The sequence below is a fragment of the Lepidochelys kempii genome, chromosome 11 (genome assembly GCF_965140265.1).
Source record: "Lepidochelys kempii isolate rLepKem1 chromosome 11, rLepKem1.hap2, whole genome shotgun sequence".
In the NCBI taxonomy this organism is placed as follows: domain Eukaryota; kingdom Metazoa; phylum Chordata; order Testudines; family Cheloniidae; genus Lepidochelys; species Lepidochelys kempii.
Genome location: NC_133266.1, coordinates 77950230 through 77968678, shown reverse-complemented (window position 1 = coordinate 77968678; position 18449 = coordinate 77950230). Strand labels below are relative to the sequence as shown.

Sequence of the window (18449 nt, the reverse complement as noted above, 5' to 3'; positions counted from 1 at the left end):
TACTGATGGAGATGTTTCTGGCAATGCGCTCATGCCTTGAGCCAGAACGGAGCCTTGGAAATTCGCCTCTGCCTCTTTCTGGACAGTTTCATTCCAAAGCACTATTGTGGCTTCATTCTAATGAACATCTGCCTTGCAAACAACAGAGAGTGGGCCTGCTGTTCCCAGGACACAATATGTAAACAGGAAATTACAGTTCTGGCATTTTCCAACAACAAGCCGGACTAGAGAACCCCACGGAGTTTCCTTTGTGCTGTTCTGTACACGCCCCACCCTGCATGTCTATAATGCCAGGTAGATCTCTGCCACGCTCACGGCTTCTAGTGCCAATGCTCATTGCAGCAGGGTGCATACCAGTTTGCATTCTCTTGCTGTCAGCCAGCCTCTGTAACTAGATAACAGAGGTGTGATATGAGAAATAAGTTACCATGTCTAACTGGTGGAGATGATAAGAGCTGTGTAAATCTTTCCTAGCTCGCCCCAGAGGGCAGGAAGAACTGGATCTTTAAGTCTCTTGGGAAAGCCCAGCACTAGACCTATTCATGGAAGGCATCAGGGCATCTGGCAAGGCACAGCAGCCTGGCACAGTCCCATGTGACATTCTCATCAGCAAACTAGGGAAATGTCACCAGATAAATTTACTGCACGGTGGGTGCACGACTACTTGAGAGCAGTTATCGATGGTTTGCTGTCAAAGTGGGAGGTTGTTTCGAGTGGGGTCCCACAGGGGTCAGTCCTGGGTCCAGTACTGTTCATCATTTGTTATTAATTATTTTGATAATGGAGATGAGAGTATGGTTATCAAATGTGCGGATAACACCACCCTGGGAGGGGTTGCAAGCACTTTGGAGGACAGGAGCAGAATTCAAAACGACCCTGACAAATTGGAGAATTGGTCTGACATCAAGAAGATGACATTCAATAAAGACAAGTGCAAAGCACTTCACTTAGTAGGGAAAAATCAAATGCGCAACTACAAAAGGGGGACTAACCGGCCAGGTGTTCGTACCGCTGAACAGTATCTAGGGGGTAGATGAACGTGAGTTAATGCCATGCCGTTATGAAAAAGGCTAAGCTCTGGGGTAGAGTAACTGGAGAGTGGTATGAGGACATGGGAGGTAACTGTCCCGCTCTCTGTGCTGGTGAGGCCTCAGCTGGAGTAATGTGTCCAGATCTGTGTGCCATGCTTTAGGCAAGTTTTTAATCTTCTGGTGTGTTAAGGGCTGTTATAAAGAGGATGTGAACAATGGTTCTCAGTGTCCATTTAAGGCAGGACAGGAAGTAAGGTGCTTGTCCTGCAGCAAGGGCGGTTTAGGTTAGACACTAGGAGACACTTTCTAACTGCCGGGGCAGCTAAGCTCTGGGCCAGGCTTCCCAGGGAGGCGGTGGGATGCCCATCACTGAAGAACAGGCTGCAGAAACAGCTTTCAAAAATGGTCTAGGTTGCCTTGGTCCTGTCTCTCAAGGTTTCTTCCAGTCCTGCCTTGCTACAATTCTATGGCAAGTGCCCAGGCCCTAAGGATCAGCAGGAAATCCCAGCCCTGACCCCATGGACGCTGACCGCTCATGCACCAGCCATAGCCCCCCACAGGCAAGGCCCCCTCTCCATGTGGTAGCAGGACTGGCTTGCTGGGATACCTTTGGCTCTCTCATCAGGTGGCTTCCACCTCTGAGTGCAGAGTTGATGCAGAAATGAGTGACACTGGCCTAAGCAGCCTGCTGCTTATGGCAGCTACCCCATAACTCCTCTATTCCCCCTCTAGCTGGGCCACCTTCCCAAATGGGGCACATTCAGAATCACATGGAGTCTCCCAGAGGGACTGGGAGTGGTTCCACATTGGGGCACACATGGCTTTTAGCAGCCTTTGCCCCACTCCTCCATCCACTGTCCATCCAGCCCCACTGTCACATCCTCAGGACACACGTGCTGTCCTCCCTGCCGTATGGCAGAGGGAAAGAGATGGGCCTAAGATGCTGGCAAATCCGCTCAGGTTTTGGGAGATCCTCCTGGCTGTGATGCTCTGCCAGTCAGAACCACGGGCAATGGCTTGCCCAGCCCTTCGGGAGTTGCTCAGCTCTTTGCTGCATGGATAGACGATCCCCATGCCCAGTTTAGCAAACCGCACCATACTGATCAGATGCAGCAGCTTAACATTGGAATTCTTGGCTCTCCCTGTGGCTTTGTGGGGCTGATCCTACACTTGCTGAGTACTTCCTACTGCTGCAAAGCAGAGGGCCAAGGTGTGCGTGGCAGCGCTGGCCGATGACATGGGAGAGGAAGGGGTCGACAGAAGACCCAGACCAGGAGAAGCACAGAGAGCCATGGGTGATGGACGGGGCCTTTGGGAAGTGACTCACTTGGTGACTTCAGCTGTTGAAAGTGGATTGTTGTTTAGAGCCTAGGTTTGGGGCAGAAGAAGGAGCCGGGGTATCAGGATTAAGGGCAAAACAAAGGAGCTTGATTGAAAGACCCCCCCGCCCTATCACCAGACTAGCAATCCACCGCACACAGCAGGCGGTCAGTTTGCTGGTGCAGACCTGCTCCCCCGTGCGCACGTGGAGATGGGAAGCTTCAGCAGGTTACTTTGCACTGGGTTTTAAAGGGGCTCAGCCACGCGGGCAAAGTGAGTGGGTGCTAGCTCCACCGAAGGCAGGTCTGACCCTGCGCACCGTGTGGGTCGGCGCTTCACAGGGGGTTTCATGGGGCCTTTCTTACAGCGTGTGGGGGGAGCACGGCCCAGCTAGCGAGCTGGCTGCCTCGTAAACGCAGCTGTGGCAGCCCCATAGCCATCTTGTGGGCAACAGGGCTGGACAGATGGGAATCCATCCGTGGCAAGCGAGCACAGTACGTCCTGCTGGTGCTGTTCTGATTCCTCACCACCGCCGCCTCTCGAGGCAATTGTACACCCCCCCACACCTGGCATGACCTGTGCCCGCGCCCAGGGTTTGCAGCCTGTTGGTGTTGGACAACAGAGTGCCCAGGGCTGGGCAGAGCCTGCTGGATGAGCCACCCCGCGGCAGATGCACGGATACTGTCCTGCTGGCTCCCAGCCCACGCAAGGCGCTCAAGCCCTTATGAAAGAGGAGCCTCTCCTGCACACACGTTTTCCCGCTCCCCACTGCCAGATCAGCACCGTCCACCCACTCCCTGCTGAGTCTCCCGTCCCCGGAGCCTGCACACCGGCACCGCTGGGAGAGACTCGCCCTCAAAATAGCTCTGAAGCGGTGAACTCATGAAGCTAGAACGCCGGATTGTTGCTAGTACAGTGAGAAAACGTTAAGCCGTTTATTTCCTAGCACCTCTGCCATGCATGCAGCCGGTCAGCTGGCTCCGCAGCCCCCTGGGAAGGGCATGGAGAGTCAGACCAAGGCTGTGGCTCATCTCTCTCGCCCTTTCCCTTGCTTTCGGGAAGCTCTTACCCACATGGTCATTGTTTACTTATTGGCTCCGAGCTGGGGGTTGCAGTAACATTCCTGCCCCAGGCTGGCTCCTCACTGCAACGTAGAACGGAGACTTTTCTACACTTAGCCACAAGTTCCTGCCACCAGAGCAGCTTCTCAGCGGCCTCCTCCAAGGCTACCGTTACCAAGCTGAGAGGGATTTCAATTCAGAGCCTTGAAACCCAGCCTGGGCCCAAAGGGGCCCAACTACACTTGTCGGGCTCGGCTCATGTTGGGAAGCAACCCAGCTGTGCTGGGCTCGGCTCAGGTCATCTCTGATCTCCTCCCTGGCCTGTGAGGTTGGCGTGGGAGTGGCTGGGTGCAGTGGAGTGAGTGTGACGATGAGTTGCTGCTCAGCACACACAGCGCAGCTGGGGGCGGTGGCTGGCAGGAGCGGGGCACCAGGGCAGGAGACAGGTCGTGGGCATTGGGCTTGGGGAGTGGGCAGCCAGCACCAGGCTGAGCCCCGAGGATGAGGCACAGCGTTGATACAGATTCAGGGGGGTATTGGGTCAGGTCTGAAAAGGACTGAACACTCTCAGGTCAGGTTCAGGTTGGCTGGGCCCGAGACAGGTTCTGGGCGTTACCTACCCCAAACCATGACAAATGTGAGCCATCCCAGTGTGGGAAAGGTGGGGGATGCTTTGCACATGGCTGGGGTCTTTGTGACAGTCGCTTCCCACAGTGCTCTCCTCTCCCAGAGACGGGGCGGGCAGGAGCAGAGCGCATGGCCAGCGTTTCCTATCACCTGCACCATGAATCCCGCCTTCTGGAGCGGCCAGCATGGCTCTGTGGGGCTGCCGGGGGGAGTGTCCCGCCCATGACATACCCAGACACCTCAGCAGTGCCCCACAGGTGCATGGGGGTAGCTGGGCCTTTGAGCAGCTGTCACCAGCCCTGGGTTTTAGCGGGTAAGGCATGCCCCCCCAGAAGGGGAATATGACGCCTCCTTCCCTCCCAGCTAGCCGTGCCCCCCTGGAAATAGGTAGCTCACTTCATACAAGTAGCCATGGAGGAGCCAATGCTGCAGATGGAGGAATTTTACCACATCACTACCTTCCTCTTCTGCCTGCCCCAGCCCCATTCCCCTGGGAACTGCGGAGCTGCGTTGGGCAGGGCTGGGAGCCTAGAACGCCCGAGCAATGAAGGAACATGAAGCCAGCTTTGCACAGCCCCTGCCCCACACCCTGGTTCTGTCCCCTGGGAGTCTAACGCTGCAGCCGTCTGAAGCGACGGCCATGGCAGTGCATGCTGGCACTGACAGTCACGGCAGGAATAGCCGGGTAGGTGACAGGCAGCAGGGCCCCGGGTATGCAGCCTTGTGGCTCTTGGAACGCCCAGTGGAGTCAGCGGCAGCTTGGCACGGCACAGCACTGCAGGACTGGCCAGCCGTCCGGGGGGGGGCTGGAGGCTGGGAGCACATTTCAGCTCCCTGCCTGTCCAGGTTAGTGCCTTTGTGCCGAAGCAGGTGTGCCGAGCCCAGCCAGCCAGGAGCGAGGTACAGCTGTGTGCACGCGAGTAGTTACCTTGTCTCCTCTGGGCCCACGAATGCCGGGGGTGCCCAGTGGCCCTCGTTCTCCGTTGCCTCCCTGTTTAGAAAGAACCAGAGTGCTCGTTCAGAATCTGCTCTGCACGAGGGCTGGGGGGGCAGGGGCACAGCTAGGGCAGAGCACAGGGCCCCAGTGAGGATGGCAAGGCCGCCCATACGTGGATATCTACCAGGTTTGGAGATGGGTCCAAACCCCTGTCCTCTGATGGAACAATAAAGGGGGGAGAGGGGAGGGTCTCCACAGATTTCCTCCCCCCGAGCCTCCTCCCACCGGAGGAATAATCCAGCTCATTGTGCAGAGATTTCCATGGTTCCTAGACTATCATCTCTGAGCGACTACACCGTACCCCGCACTTCAGACTGGCTCCCTCGGCTCTGCGGATCATGGGGCACAGGGTTATAACTGCATTAAGTGTGTACCATTCCAACACACGAACACAGCAATACAGAAACTAGAAACAGCCCTTTGCTCAGCCAGTGGGGAGAGGAGGAGAGTTAACCTCGGTTTGAATCGGTTTCTAAATGAGGCGATGGAGGAATGTATGGCCAGATTCCGGCCTGTTCCATCAGTGTTACTTGGGGACAGATTCGAACGCAGGGTTTTAAACAAACACTCCCAGGTCGCCCCTGAACCCTCCAAAGAACGGCATGACTTAGCCGCAGAACTCCCAGGGCTCCGAGCAGGCTAAGTGCAGGGAGCTGCTGGAAAGGAGGCTCTTGGAGGGCTCCCCGACCGTTTTCAGCCGGTCCCAGCTTGTGTCTGCTCACGCCTCAGTTACCTCAGCCCCTCTGATGGGTAGCCAAGCCCAGACATGCCCGGGACCCCCTCCCGCCGTGGCTTGTGACCCGGAAGTACAGTATAGCAGGGCGCTCTTACCCTTTCTCCAGGTGGGCCGTCTGGGCCTGGAGCTCCCTACACAGAGGTAAAAGCAGTGTTAATACAGTTGAAAGTGCCAGCAAATCAAATCAGCCAAATCCAGGCGCACATGTGACTCACCTCATCCCCCAACTCCCCTTTCTCTCCAGGGCCACCAGGACCTCCAGCTTGTCCCTAAACAGGCAGATCAGACAGAAGAAAAAGAAGATCAGTCACGGGGGTTTGGAGTAACAAACTAGCTGTGCACTCGTAACACAGCTGCAGACTACACAGTCGATCTATTCGCCAGAGAAAGCAAATCGGCCGGTTGAAAGCGTTTCTCTTTCTGATCAAAAGGGTTAACGCCATAGGTGCTGGACCTAGGAGTGCTGTCGTACCCCCCGGCTTGAAGTGGTTCCCACCTTATCCCGGGTTTACAGTTTGGTCCAATGGCTCTCAGCACCCCCACTACACAAATTGTTCCAGCCCTGCTGTTGTAAATACTTCTGCACGGGCTTACCCTCACTCACTTGTAATGGAGCTCCTCGGGTGAGGACAGCAACACACTAGCATAAGGATTCTGGGGATGAAGGCCAGGCCATATAGCCCCACTGATAAGACTCCCCCCAGCTAACCATTGGACCCAAAGAGGAGCTGCGTAAAGAACCAAACATTTCCCCACTGGTCACACTGCCAGCACATCCTGTTACATTCCCCCCCGGGGTTTGTGAAAAAAAAACAATTCATTTTTTCTTTCAGTTTGAATTTTTAGAAGAAATCAGAGAGCAAAGGCTGAGAACTGCCCTTGCCCTGCATGGGTGCTTGGAAGTTACATGGCAGCTCTGGCCACCAGTAACAGGGGCAGAGCACAGGGATAGAGCACAGGGACTGAGGGCAGTCTGGTTGCTAAGGTGGTTTACCTTGTCTCCAAAGTTTCCAGCATTCCCAGGTCTGCCAGGTTTCCCATCCACCCCAGATTCTCCCTTGATAAAAGATAAAGGGTGTTATAAATACAAAGCACCACTCCCAGCTCACACTGGTCCGTCTTGAACCCTGGAGTTTAGTTGTATCAAACTTCAAGCAACTAGACCCAGCTCCCAGCTCTTACCAAAAGCCATTTTTCCTTCAAGTGTCAGACCAATTTTTGTCATTGGCCACAGAGATCTCAGCCATGGGTAACAGATCATTAGGGCCCTCTCCGCACCAATGACAGGGATTTAAGCCCGGCAGATTTACCCACATGCTTGCTGACCTCAAAGTGAATTCGCCACTTTGAGCCGTCTGCAGTCAAGGCTGTGAAGCGGCTGGGTTTATACCTCTCAGAGGAGGAAGGTATCTTAGAAATGAGAAGATGGTTTTATGAAACCGCGAGGCTTCTGCATCCCTGCATCCATTTTGCTCTGCCCCATGGTGTTCCGGGATTGCTTGTGTGTATTCTGAACTGTTCTGTGCTCTCTGCTGCTATCTCAGGCCGCTTGGAAAGCTGTGAAGAAGCGGATAACACTAACGGAGGAAGTGATGCATCGCAGTGGCCTATGTATTCTGACTGCTGTGCCCAAAACTATTAATCTCAGTCTTCCAAGAATGCCTTGTCTCTTGTTGGGAGTTGACGCCACATTCACACAACTCTTCAGTCTCTCTTTTGGCTTGGCCCCCATGGTGTGAACCTTCCAGAAACAAAGGTCTGGAGACTAACCTTCATGAAAAGCACGGCAGCATTACACTGCCACATGCCAGATGAGCACTTTTTGCGCCCTGCAGGCATTCCATTAAAGGGAGCTCGGAGACTCCCCTCAGAGCTGCACAGCAAACAGCTCAGCACATGCTGGTGAAAATTTGCTAGGAACCCGGAGAGCCTTGGGACAAGTATGATATCAGGGCTTCAAAATTGCATCCCCCTTACATTTGCAGCTGCACATTCATCTGCTGGGAAACATTTCTGTTCTTTAAATCACAGGGCCATGAGCCACAGAGCTGAAAGCGGCCCAGTTAAGCCTCTGACAGGAAACATGATGCCCTGTAAACTTCTAAGAACCTTTTGGTGGCCCCAGTAGTCCGTGCCAATCTGGGCCTTTCCAAAGTGAGTTACAAACAGTACAGTCTGAACCCGGAGTCTGTGTTTAGGCTGAAGTTTTAAGCCCTTTTAGAACTCACCCAGTGTCAGCCAGTAGCATTCTTTTTTATTACCTAGACTTACAAGGCCTAATGCCATGATAACATTTTCCATTGCACAGCTCTCCAGACACCTGTTTTACTGTGTTCATCACCAGTCTGAACGACTGATCTAGACAGACGTCTATTATTGGTGGCCAGTGACCAGCATTTCAGCATGAGGACACTGGTGATGGATGAACAACTGAGCAGCTCCTACGCCCCATTTCCAAGGCTGCTCGACCAAGGAATGTCCTTGTTTGCTAGCTGGGTGCTGCCAGGATTGGTGTGTTTTTTAACACACTTAGCCTCTTATGCTGGGGCTCATTGTCGTACCAGGTGGCGTAACATTCAGCTGCTGGATTCACTGGTCTCCAGAACTCCACAAAGGCAGCACCGCTGAGTAGACATACCATTGGGCTGTGGCAGGGTATTTATGTTTATCCTTTAATGATAATGAAGTTTATGGATCGATGGAAGAAAAAAGGGCAATCACAAAATGGAGACCATTTGACTTTCCTAGCCCTGAAGAGAGAAAAGCCCTGGGTATCACAGGTCTGCTCTGGGCCAGAGGTTTGCCCCAAGGTAGCCCTGCAAACTGAATTTAACCAAGTAAGAGCTGCAGCATTTCTATTCACTTTGGGACACGGATTTGCTTGCCAAGGAAACTTTCACAACAATTGGTGACACCTCGCACTCTGTTAAACAATTAAATCCCCGTCCACATGGCAGGCAGAGAACAAGGCAAGTACTGCCCATCTACTGTTAATAGGAGCATGATTTCCAACTCCCTTGTGCTGGATTGTACATGTATCCTCCTGGCTTCTCACTTCATCCTCCCGGCATTAACCTTTAGCAGGGGCAGAGCTTAAAGTGGCCTGCAGCCCCCACAGCATTGACAGAGATGTATCATGGCTGATTTAACACTGGGTGTGACTCATGGCTCACCTTTGCTCCTTTGCGGCCGTAAGAACCGGGATCTCCCTTAGGTCCAGGAGGGCCTTGTAATCCCTATTAAAAACAAGGCAATTGTCAACATATGCACAAAATCAAACATCGCAAGCGTCACTAAACAGCCTATCGCATTCTGGGGACTCGAAATGGAGAGGTGGATAAGTAAACTAGTCAGAAACAGATGGATTGAGGAAGTTTAAAGTATGCTTGAGCTAGGTATCTCTGGGGTTGTGAGAGTCACATTCCGACACTGCGTCTTCTTATAAAATGCTGTAACCCTTGACTTGCTTTTGAAATTAAAAATAAATTAAAGCAGAGCCACTTTTGAGCCTCATTGGTGGATTCTAGTGAAAATGTTTAAATTGAATGTTGTATTAATGCCAATAAAGCAGAATGTGCTGTGCCATGAAAAGATGGGAAATAGCTGATCATCTAACCCCTGGCAAATGGAACAATTAAGAGACTGACATAACTTGGCACACAGAAATGAACAGGCAAAGGCTATAATAATGTGGCTATTTTACAATTTTTAGAAAAAATGGGGTCCTGACCCCCTTAAATCCATCAAATGGAACGGATACATTCCCCACCCCTTTGTGATCAATTTTTAGGTGACCCGTATCCAAAACACAAGAATGAATCAAGATCTGCCCTAGTTACACTGTTTCTGTCTTGAACATTTCCCAAGCATTCGTCAGAGAAGATTTTATGATTTCCTTTAATTACTTAATCTGCCTGTACACCAATGAAACTGCACAAACCACAGTTTGTATAAAGTGCAACCAAGTGGAGTATGTATAAAAATTTCTGTTTTGATCCTATTTTGGACTACACCTCCTGGGTGAATACTCACATTTAAAGTATAGCAAATGAAAATGTATTACACACTGAAACACCCTTCCTAGAAAAGCAGACCACTGGGTGTGGAATAACAACCCCCTGAGTGATGAATGATGTAACCTGAAAAGTCAAGGCAGAGGATTTGCACATCGGACTATTCAGGCCTTAGGTTTTGAAAGTTTTGTTTTAATAAAATTACTCTTCTTGGCAAATTTCAAACTATCTGAGGTGCTATAAGATGCATGTTTTTATTACAAAACAAGGTGTTCAGCTAGGAAGGAAACACTCACACATACACAGTATAGCTAGACTGAATCGTCTCCTTTGGAGGTTCCACTATAATCAAAGGATTAGCTGGACTATTTCTGTTTAGCGGTCAGGGTTCTCTGTTGATTTTAGTACATTAAACTCTAAGGTCAAAATTTTCAGTTAAGTCCCTAAAGTTAGAGACCTTAATCCATCAGTATTTAGTGTCCAGTCTTGCGAATGCTCACACATGGGACTAACTTTACCCACAAGCATAGGTATTCGCAGAATCAGGCCTTTGGTCATCTCAGTAAAGTGTCCTGGTTATCAAAAGCACTGAGCATCCACTACTCTAGCTAAAATCAAAGGGAGATGCAGATGCTCTGCAGCTGTGAATATCAGCCCATCTTGATGGAGGCTTACATTTGAAAATGTTGACCAACCACTTGGACGCCGTGGTGATGAATGTCATAGAAAGTCCCAGACAAACTTACACTCCACATTACTTCTTTCAAGCCACACCGTGATAACAAGGTTCTCACCACGAGCAAACCACATTTTCACAAAGATACAAAGTATGAAATACAGCCCCGCTGAATCAATGGGAGTTTTGCCACCAACTTCAATGGAGCCAGGATTTCACCCAAAGCAGCTTGCAGATTTGCCTATATATAATGGTTTCAAAACCGAAAAGCCACACAACGAGGACCTATGGGTGAAAAGCTGCCAAATCACCCCAGAAAACCCTTGTTACTCCTGGAATTTCCTATACAACTACTACTGTACTGTCCAGAAAACCGCAGATAGGAGGGAATTAGTCATGTGAATTACCTGCACATTCAAATCTCTAACAGCTGTAAGGATGGCCATTGGTCAGTGCAGCTGAGACCGTTAAACCTTTCCTCCATTACAAAACTTGGCAGGGGTTCTGCCCCTTCAGCGGAAGAGACCCCCTGTACTGTCCAGCAGCTTGGGTGACCCAGTATTTCCTGCTGTCTTGCAAACGATTGCCCGAATTTCAGATACCTGACTTATGCTCTGGAGAAAGCCAGAGACTGGCACTGCAGTGCCAATAAACCCATTAGGCATTGCCCTGTCATTCCTCACTCGTGCTCTGCTAGCTGAAGACTAGGCCATGCTAGACTTCCTTGTTCTCTATAGAGGAGGTTTTGTCACAGGCAGCTAGGTTTTGTAGTCTGCCTGGGGTGATTTCTGGGCTTTCACATTGGTCACAAATCTCAGATTGCTCGAGTGAATATCATCTTAAATGAGCCCAATTTGACCAGTGCCCTGAATGCGACATACAGAGCTAGACCCAAATATGGCTAACAACCACACCCCATACCCTGCAGGGGGGAAGTCTTAGCCAATCAGAGTCACAACTCAACGGGGAAAGGGGGAACAAAGCCCTTTTTCTGCTCTCTCAAGGCCCCAGACAGCACACGCAGGTCCTATGCAGTAGATGAGGAAGGCCATCATGCCTCACGCTGCCCCCCGCTGGGACAGCACCCAGAGGCCCCCCACTTTGAGATTCTCTTTGACTGGTTGCCAGTCTGCCCGGCTCCCAGGCCTAGGCTCCACCACTCTCCACATCGAGCTGTATTTGTTATTGAAACGAAAAGCAAACCAGCCAATACGTACATCAGATCCTGGTGATCCCTTGCAGCCTGGCAATCCAGAAAATCCACTCTCCCCCTGGCAAAGGAAAGGAAAAGGCCACCAATGAGTATCATGCTACGTGAGCAGGCAACGCCCATGGGACGTGAAGGCAGTAGGAGCTGCGGACCCCACCTCCACAGATCAGCAGCCTCCGCTGACGAGCCCTGACAGATTAGGGGCCACACAGAGGGGCACTGGCTGGCTGGAGGACTGGGCAGGAGTCCCATGCCCGAGTCCCAGCTGCCAGCCCCTCTCCCCACTGGAGAGGAAGAGGTGACAGCTGCTGATAAAACTGGGTGTTACTGGTAGCGGTGCTGGAGGGAGTCCTGGGGGAACTCCTGCCTCCCCGAAGGCAGCAGGAGGGGCTCCATCCCCAAGCCAGGGGTGGGAGTTTGGGACTGATGATGGCCAGCCAGGGGGCACAGGCCACTGAGCTGATGAATTGCTTTACGTCATGCAATGTGCCCAGACACAGCTGTGATGGGCTGCACAGTACCTGGCTACAGCCGGGAGCACGCTGTTCCTGAGAGGGGCGGGGAACAGCTGAGACACCCAGCCCAGGCCCTGTCCTAGTGACGGGCCCCTCACTGGGAGCCCTCAGCACACGGAGCAGTTGGATCCCCAGCTGGATTCAGGCCAGATTTCTTCCTATGGGACCTGTGCTGTCAGGGGGGAGGTCAGGCCTGGGCAGTTGCCTCACCTTTCTCCCTTCCTTGGCTGCTCCCATCCCAGGAGCTGTATGGCTTTACCGCAGGTCCCAAGATCAATGCCTGTTCCTGCACCCAGCCCCCGATCACGCTGTGCCAGGACCCCACCCCTGAGGGCATGGGGAGCCCAAAACGCCCTGGAGTCAAACAGAGCCTCCCGGCCCACAGGTGTCCCTATGGTAACCAGCGTACAGAGACAGCGCTCCCGGCACGCTGTGCCCCAAGCGCGAGACTCACCTTCATGCCATCTATGCCGTCAATGCCACGCCTGCCCTTCTCCCCCTGGGAGGAGAGAAACAAGAGAACGGTGTAGAACCCATTTCCGGCACACTGCCCACCCCGCCAGAGCCCACCAAGTCACAGGAAAATCCCAGCAGCTGACCTTATATCCTTTGGATCCTCGCGAGCCCTGTCCGGAAAGGAGGGGAGAGGTTAGTGACAGCAGACAGGTCATGTTCACCTCCCGGCCACGTGTGGGCTATGCGTTGGCTTGGCCCAGCTGACCAGGAAGGACGGGAGACACAGGATGCAAGCTCCCCTTCGAAGTTGGCCCGCCTCTTCCCTAGTAAAGGAGGCAGGGCTTTCCCCCTCCCCTCGTTAATGGGAGGAAGGACACATTCACACCGGCGGGTAACTGGTGTTTCAAAGTAACACTTCACTCTGGTGCATATTTCAGCGCCTGTCCATAGCACTTTGTCTCTGTCTCAACTGCCCGGGTAACCTGCTGCTCCTAGCCGGGCGCTGGAGAAGAGGGAAGACATGGCGGGTGGGCGAATGCCCAGCATGCTAGGCTTGAAAGTTCATGGAAAGGATCATCAGTCTGGACTACAGCTCTCTGACCCCAGTCCCTCTTGACTCCACAGTGGGGAGTCCTAGAGCGCCTGTCCCTCTGGCCTTGCCTTGCTGGACTGTGAGGACAACATACACAGCTGTGTTGTGGTGCTGGACCGCCCGCACTCAACTTGCCAATGTTTGGAGATGCAGACCCCACTAGGGCTGAATCAGCCAGGGTCTGAGTCCTGCCGCGCCTAGGAAAAACCTGCTTCTCTTTACTCCCCTGAGGTAAGCCCTTCTGGTGTGAGCGTCAGGAGGGGAAACCAGTGACCCGCAGCAGTGTGTGTGTGTGAGAGAGAAGCAACCATAGGCTCACTAAGCTGGCAAAGGAGCACAGAGGTAGATAAATGTAGCTGATGGATCCCCCCGCCCCGCGGGACATGGTGTTGCCAGTGGCCACGTTTCAGTCTCCAGGAGAAAGCCTAGTCATGCTGCCAAAGGGGGAAGGTGTCACAGGAGACTGCATGGGGAAATGAGCAAAACCTGCGGGGCTGGCAAAGGCCACTGACTGCACACTGCATGCCATACTCACCTTTTCTCCTCGAGTGCCTTTTTCTCCCTAAACAACAAAGGAAAGACAACGATTAAACTGAGACAATGAAGTGTGCGTCAAAACACAGCTCTAAGATGCCATGATGATGCTACTACTCCTCATCGCCCTCCAATAGACTGCAAAGAAAATTGTACATACCTTCATCCCCTGGTAGCCAATGGGTCCCAGGTCACCTTGCTTGCCCTAGGGTACAAAACCCAAACACATTAGAACCTTTATAGCAGGAAATAGCTAGCCACCACTCCTCCTGTTCAGCAGCATACTATGTACATATAAGGGGAAGATGGTATTCAAGTTCTCTCTATTTATGACGTTTTTCTATTTCTAGGTTTTAAAACAAATTCAGCAAAAACCCACACACCAAAAATCATGTTTCTGAAATATCTCTGTCCACTTCAGAACTTCATTCAACTGAGCTGCACTTTTCATCGTCCGCATAACACCCACCTCTCTACATCTGGGCTACAATCTTATCAGCAAATACAAAGGAAAGTGAAGACAAATTGATTCATTTCTGCCACATCTACGCTGGGTATTTCAGTGCAAATTTTGCTGCTGGGTTTCAAATCCAAACTTTACCAGTGGGTCATACAGAGCAATTCCTCTTCACATACCAATACACAGGGAGTACTCATTAACATTTATGTTGCAAGCATCTAAACATCTCAGAAAGTTAAAGGAAACTTAATTGCTTCCTTGGGAAGGTAAGGAAGCATTCATCCCCTTAAAGCTCTCCATGTGAATATCTGAAAATCAGGTCCTTTCCAGGGTTGGGGAAACTGAGAGCTACAAGAGGTGTCGTTTGGGATGAAAGTTAAGTCTCAGAAAAAATCTACAAAGAAGAAAATATATAGTCACATGTTTTCCAAGCTGAAAACACACAAGCTGACTGTGCACTGATGGGTGTGGGAGAAATACACCTACAAAAATAAATGTACCTACTAAAAAGGGGAGGAGGAAAAATGATGTTTTCCTCCTCCTGTTAGCAGATTAAACACCTCCCTGTAACACTGCCCTGTCTATAGTGGGAAAGGCGCATCAGAGCCAAAGTGAGGCGGGCATCCATGGGATGGGTGAGTCAGAGAAATACCCTGTAGGAAAACTAGTTATTTTGGGTTTGGCACTCAGAAGCCTGTTGGCTACAAGTTTGCAGTGAGGCGATGAAGGGCTCCTCATCTGAGTCATCAGACCATTGTCATCACTCTCGGCACCATTACCATGGTGTCCCACAGAAACACTTTGGCCCTGACTGGGAATGGGGGAGGGGAGAGAGCACTCGTTGGCCGGTCTACTATTCTGTTGTAACCAATCAGATGTCGCTACCATCTACCTTTTCCCTCTGAACTGTTCCTGTGTGACCAGCGTGGGACCCAAACATAGACCTGCCTATGAAACCCCTCCGACCCTGAAGAGACGCTGAAGTGAAAGCAATCTCTAGGCCAGCTACTACTGAAAGAGTGCATCATCACTGGAACTCATTTCTGCTCAGACTCAGGCTGGTCAGGGATTCAGACTCCGCACCGCCTTGGGTTTTCTTGATTGACCCACTGGCCGTGGGAAGGCCTGTCATTACCAATCCGTCTCTTATATTTATTTGGCTACTTTGGTTTGCTTCCCGGTTGGCCAGCACAGGGCTGTCCTTTCTCCCTAACAACGCTGGAGACTGTGGCCAGGACGTCCCAGCAGGCTGGGTCTGTGCAGAGAAGATAACCAGAAAGCCACAGGTATGAGTGGCCTAGTGGACAGCTGCTGCAGAGATTTTATTTCCTAAGACCCCTTAGTCTTGGTCCCCAAGAGAAGTAGGAGGTGGGGGAAGGAGGACAAAATTTCCAGATGGGTCACAATAAGGGAAAGTATGATCTAGCAGACTGGACATTCTCATGTAACAGGGTACATCCTATTTATTATCTGGAGTCCAGGGCATCATATTTCCTGCTGTGATGGACCATTGACAGCTAGCATGTCAACATAACGAGGAGTCCTTGTGACACCTTAGAGACTAACAAATTTATTTGGGCATAAGCTTTCCCAAATAAATTGGTTAGTCTCTAAGGTGCCACAAGGACTCCTCGTTGTTTTTGCTGATCCAGACTAACATGGCTACCCCTCTGAACACTGTAAACCTGTTAGCTCACCCAGCGTTGGGCAGAGCTACAGGACAGACTGACAGACTTATTGGTCAGAGCTACAGTTGACTGGAAAACCAGCAACGTACCGCCCCGTGCCCCAGGCGAACGAGGCCTGTGCCGCAGCACGCTAGTGCGAACCTCACCGTACCTGACACACTGAAACAACGTTACACCTGCAAACGTCTTCTTGGAATGCAACAAGCTAGCCCAGAACAAGGTGACTGTCTAGCGCCATCCCACATGTAGTTAGCCCAGAAGAAGGTGAGCATACAGACCCATCCCACAAGGGAGTGCTGTCCCAGGGGCTCTCGAGTGTTTCACACGAGCCATTAAGGGTCAAAGCGTAGCCTCTGGTTCAATCTCCCCCGTCAAAGCGCTGTGTGTCCTTCCCTACTTACCGGCTCTCCAGCATCTCCTTTCTCACCGGGAAGACCTGGCTTTCCTCTTTCCCCCTGAAACACAAAACATTCATCAATGTAGTACACAATCTTTATTTATATGTAGCTTTATCAAGTGATCCAATTTCATCCCCAGCATAACTCCCTAGAGTGACTCTCCCGCAAGGACAAGTGGCCCCGGGCATGCTCCTTGTCATTAGCTTAATGTTTCTGATCAGCTGGATGTGTGTCTAATCTTATTGTCTAGGACCAAATGACTTCATTTGCTTTGGGTCTGTGACAGGCTGCTCACCAACGAGGAGCTTCCTGATTCATAAACAGCGATACCTCCGGGCAGGCCAGCTCACTACATCTCTAGAGCTTCTGAGAGAGAGCAGTGTGGTCCACTGAGCAAACTGGAAACTGTAGCCAATGGGCCCAAAGGATTTTGCTCCTGTTCTCCCCATGACTGGTTCCTTATTTCCCAATTTCATGTGTCATCTCCCACCCCAGCCTAGGGGGAGACTGGAGAAAAGCAAACATGGCGCTGACTTTCCCGCAGGCAATGGAACGTGATCCTGGCAATGACTGGTCAGTAAGTCTGACTTCTGCTCCTTTGAAATAGAAACCAGTGATGTACGGCTAAGAGACCGCGTGGAAGGGGAACTCTTGTGAGCCGGCGTGGCTGCAGGAGTCACAGGGCTTGCCACAATGGATTGACTGGTGTTCAGTTGAGGGTCACCACCACCCTAGCTCTCCTAAAGCTCAGGAAAGCACAGCTGTGATCCCAACACATGCCCCCCTTGGTTCCGTTCACACTGTCCCCCTCTTCTACTTCCCACTGCTGGGAGCCTTGCTGGGGTGGTGGCCCAGCTTCAGTGCTGCCTGCTGACCCTGGGGAGTGACAGGGCTGTCACAGGACTCCAGTGCCAGCTCCAAGGAGAGGAGTGGCCTGGCATGGCCCACCACTGGCATTTGGGAGTGTGAATAGCATCTGGGTAGGATCCCAGCTCTTCTTGCCTGGAGGATGCAGCTGTGTTGTGGGGCTAAGGGAGGGCTGGCTTGTAAGCTCTCAGACAGCAGTGATTCTGGGGGGAGGGTGGTCTAACAAAGGGGCATGAAGTTAAAGCCACAGATACTGTTCTCTGCTTAGATCCTTAATCTATATTTTCTTGACCGAGGCAGCCTTGCTCAGGAAGGCCGCAGGGCAGAGCACAAATCAGATGGCGATTATGCCATGAGTATCCCTGTCCAGTGGCCTCCCCACGTCCCTCCATTGGATCTCTGCTCTGGTGTACCCCATCTCAGCCTCACTCCCATGGCAGGGAAGTTGCTGGGTGCATTTATTTACTGACCTCATATCCTGGATCCCCAGGTGGTCCCAGAGGCCCTCTAGCAGGCTGCAAAAAACGTGTAATGATTAGAGCAGGGAAACGTGCACAGACATGGAGAAAGATGTATTCAATGCAAGCTAATGGAGGGCTAGTCGCGCCCAACTCACCTGGCACTCAAAGGAGCAGCACTGCCCAGAGAGAAGAAGAAAGCACAATGTTAGAGACATGGAGGGGCTGGGCTACCTCAGTTAACCTGGGCAGAAACTGAAACACTGAATTATCATCTTCCCACCACCATAAACCCAGGAAGGGGTGAGCTGGACCAGACTGTAGGTGTCCAGGCAGGCAGCGCCCAATGGCGACTTACGCTGTTATAAGGTCAAGAAGAGCCTTGACGTGCCCCAGTCTGCAGGCTAGCCACTCTCCCTATACAGGGAGTCCGGGTTATTCTGATGTGATAATAAGATACCCGAAAGTCTCTTCCCCCAGTATGCTCAGCTGCACGCACCAGACCCTAGGGGGCACGGCACTGTACGTCTGGGTGCATGGCCAAGCTCCATCCCACTGGGTACTTGCTAGAAGCTAGCAACAAATGCTAAGAGAGGGCACACTGTACTTTTTGCCAGCGGGAATAAGAAGAGCTACACACGCACCCTCCCCCCGAGAGCTGAACTGTGCTAGGCAGGACACTTCAAGGCATGTCCGCGAAAGCTCTGCCTACCCCTGCGGGGCCTGGAGAGCAGAAAAGGCTCAGGGGTAGCTCTCCAGGCCTGGCATAGTTTGTTCCCTACTGCCTGGAAGGGAGGAGTCACGCTGCGT

At 51.9% G+C, this 18449-nt stretch overlaps 1 protein-coding gene across 1 annotated transcript in view; it reads right to left on the bottom strand.

The window, feature by feature from the left end:
• The window catches only part of COL6A1 (collagen type VI alpha 1 chain), a 69849-nt gene that overhangs the window by 35166 nt on the left and 16234 nt on the right, over positions 1–18449 (bottom strand). The window contains exons 7-19 of the mRNA XM_073306924.1: positions 17798–17818; positions 17652–17696; positions 16318–16371; positions 13929–13973; positions 13770–13796; positions 12786–12812; positions 12641–12685; positions 11679–11732; positions 8946–9008; positions 6767–6829; positions 5988–6041; positions 5868–5903; positions 4968–5030 (exon numbers count right to left, since the gene is read on the bottom strand). Coding sequence (XP_073163025.1) covers positions 4968–5030; positions 5868–5903; positions 5988–6041; positions 6767–6829; positions 8946–9008; positions 11679–11732; positions 12641–12685; positions 12786–12812; positions 13770–13796; positions 13929–13973; positions 16318–16371; positions 17652–17696; positions 17798–17818 — 597 coding nt within the window. The remainder of the gene's footprint in view (positions 1–4967; positions 5031–5867; positions 5904–5987; positions 6042–6766; positions 6830–8945; positions 9009–11678; positions 11733–12640; positions 12686–12785; positions 12813–13769; positions 13797–13928; positions 13974–16317; positions 16372–17651; positions 17697–17797; positions 17819–18449) is intronic.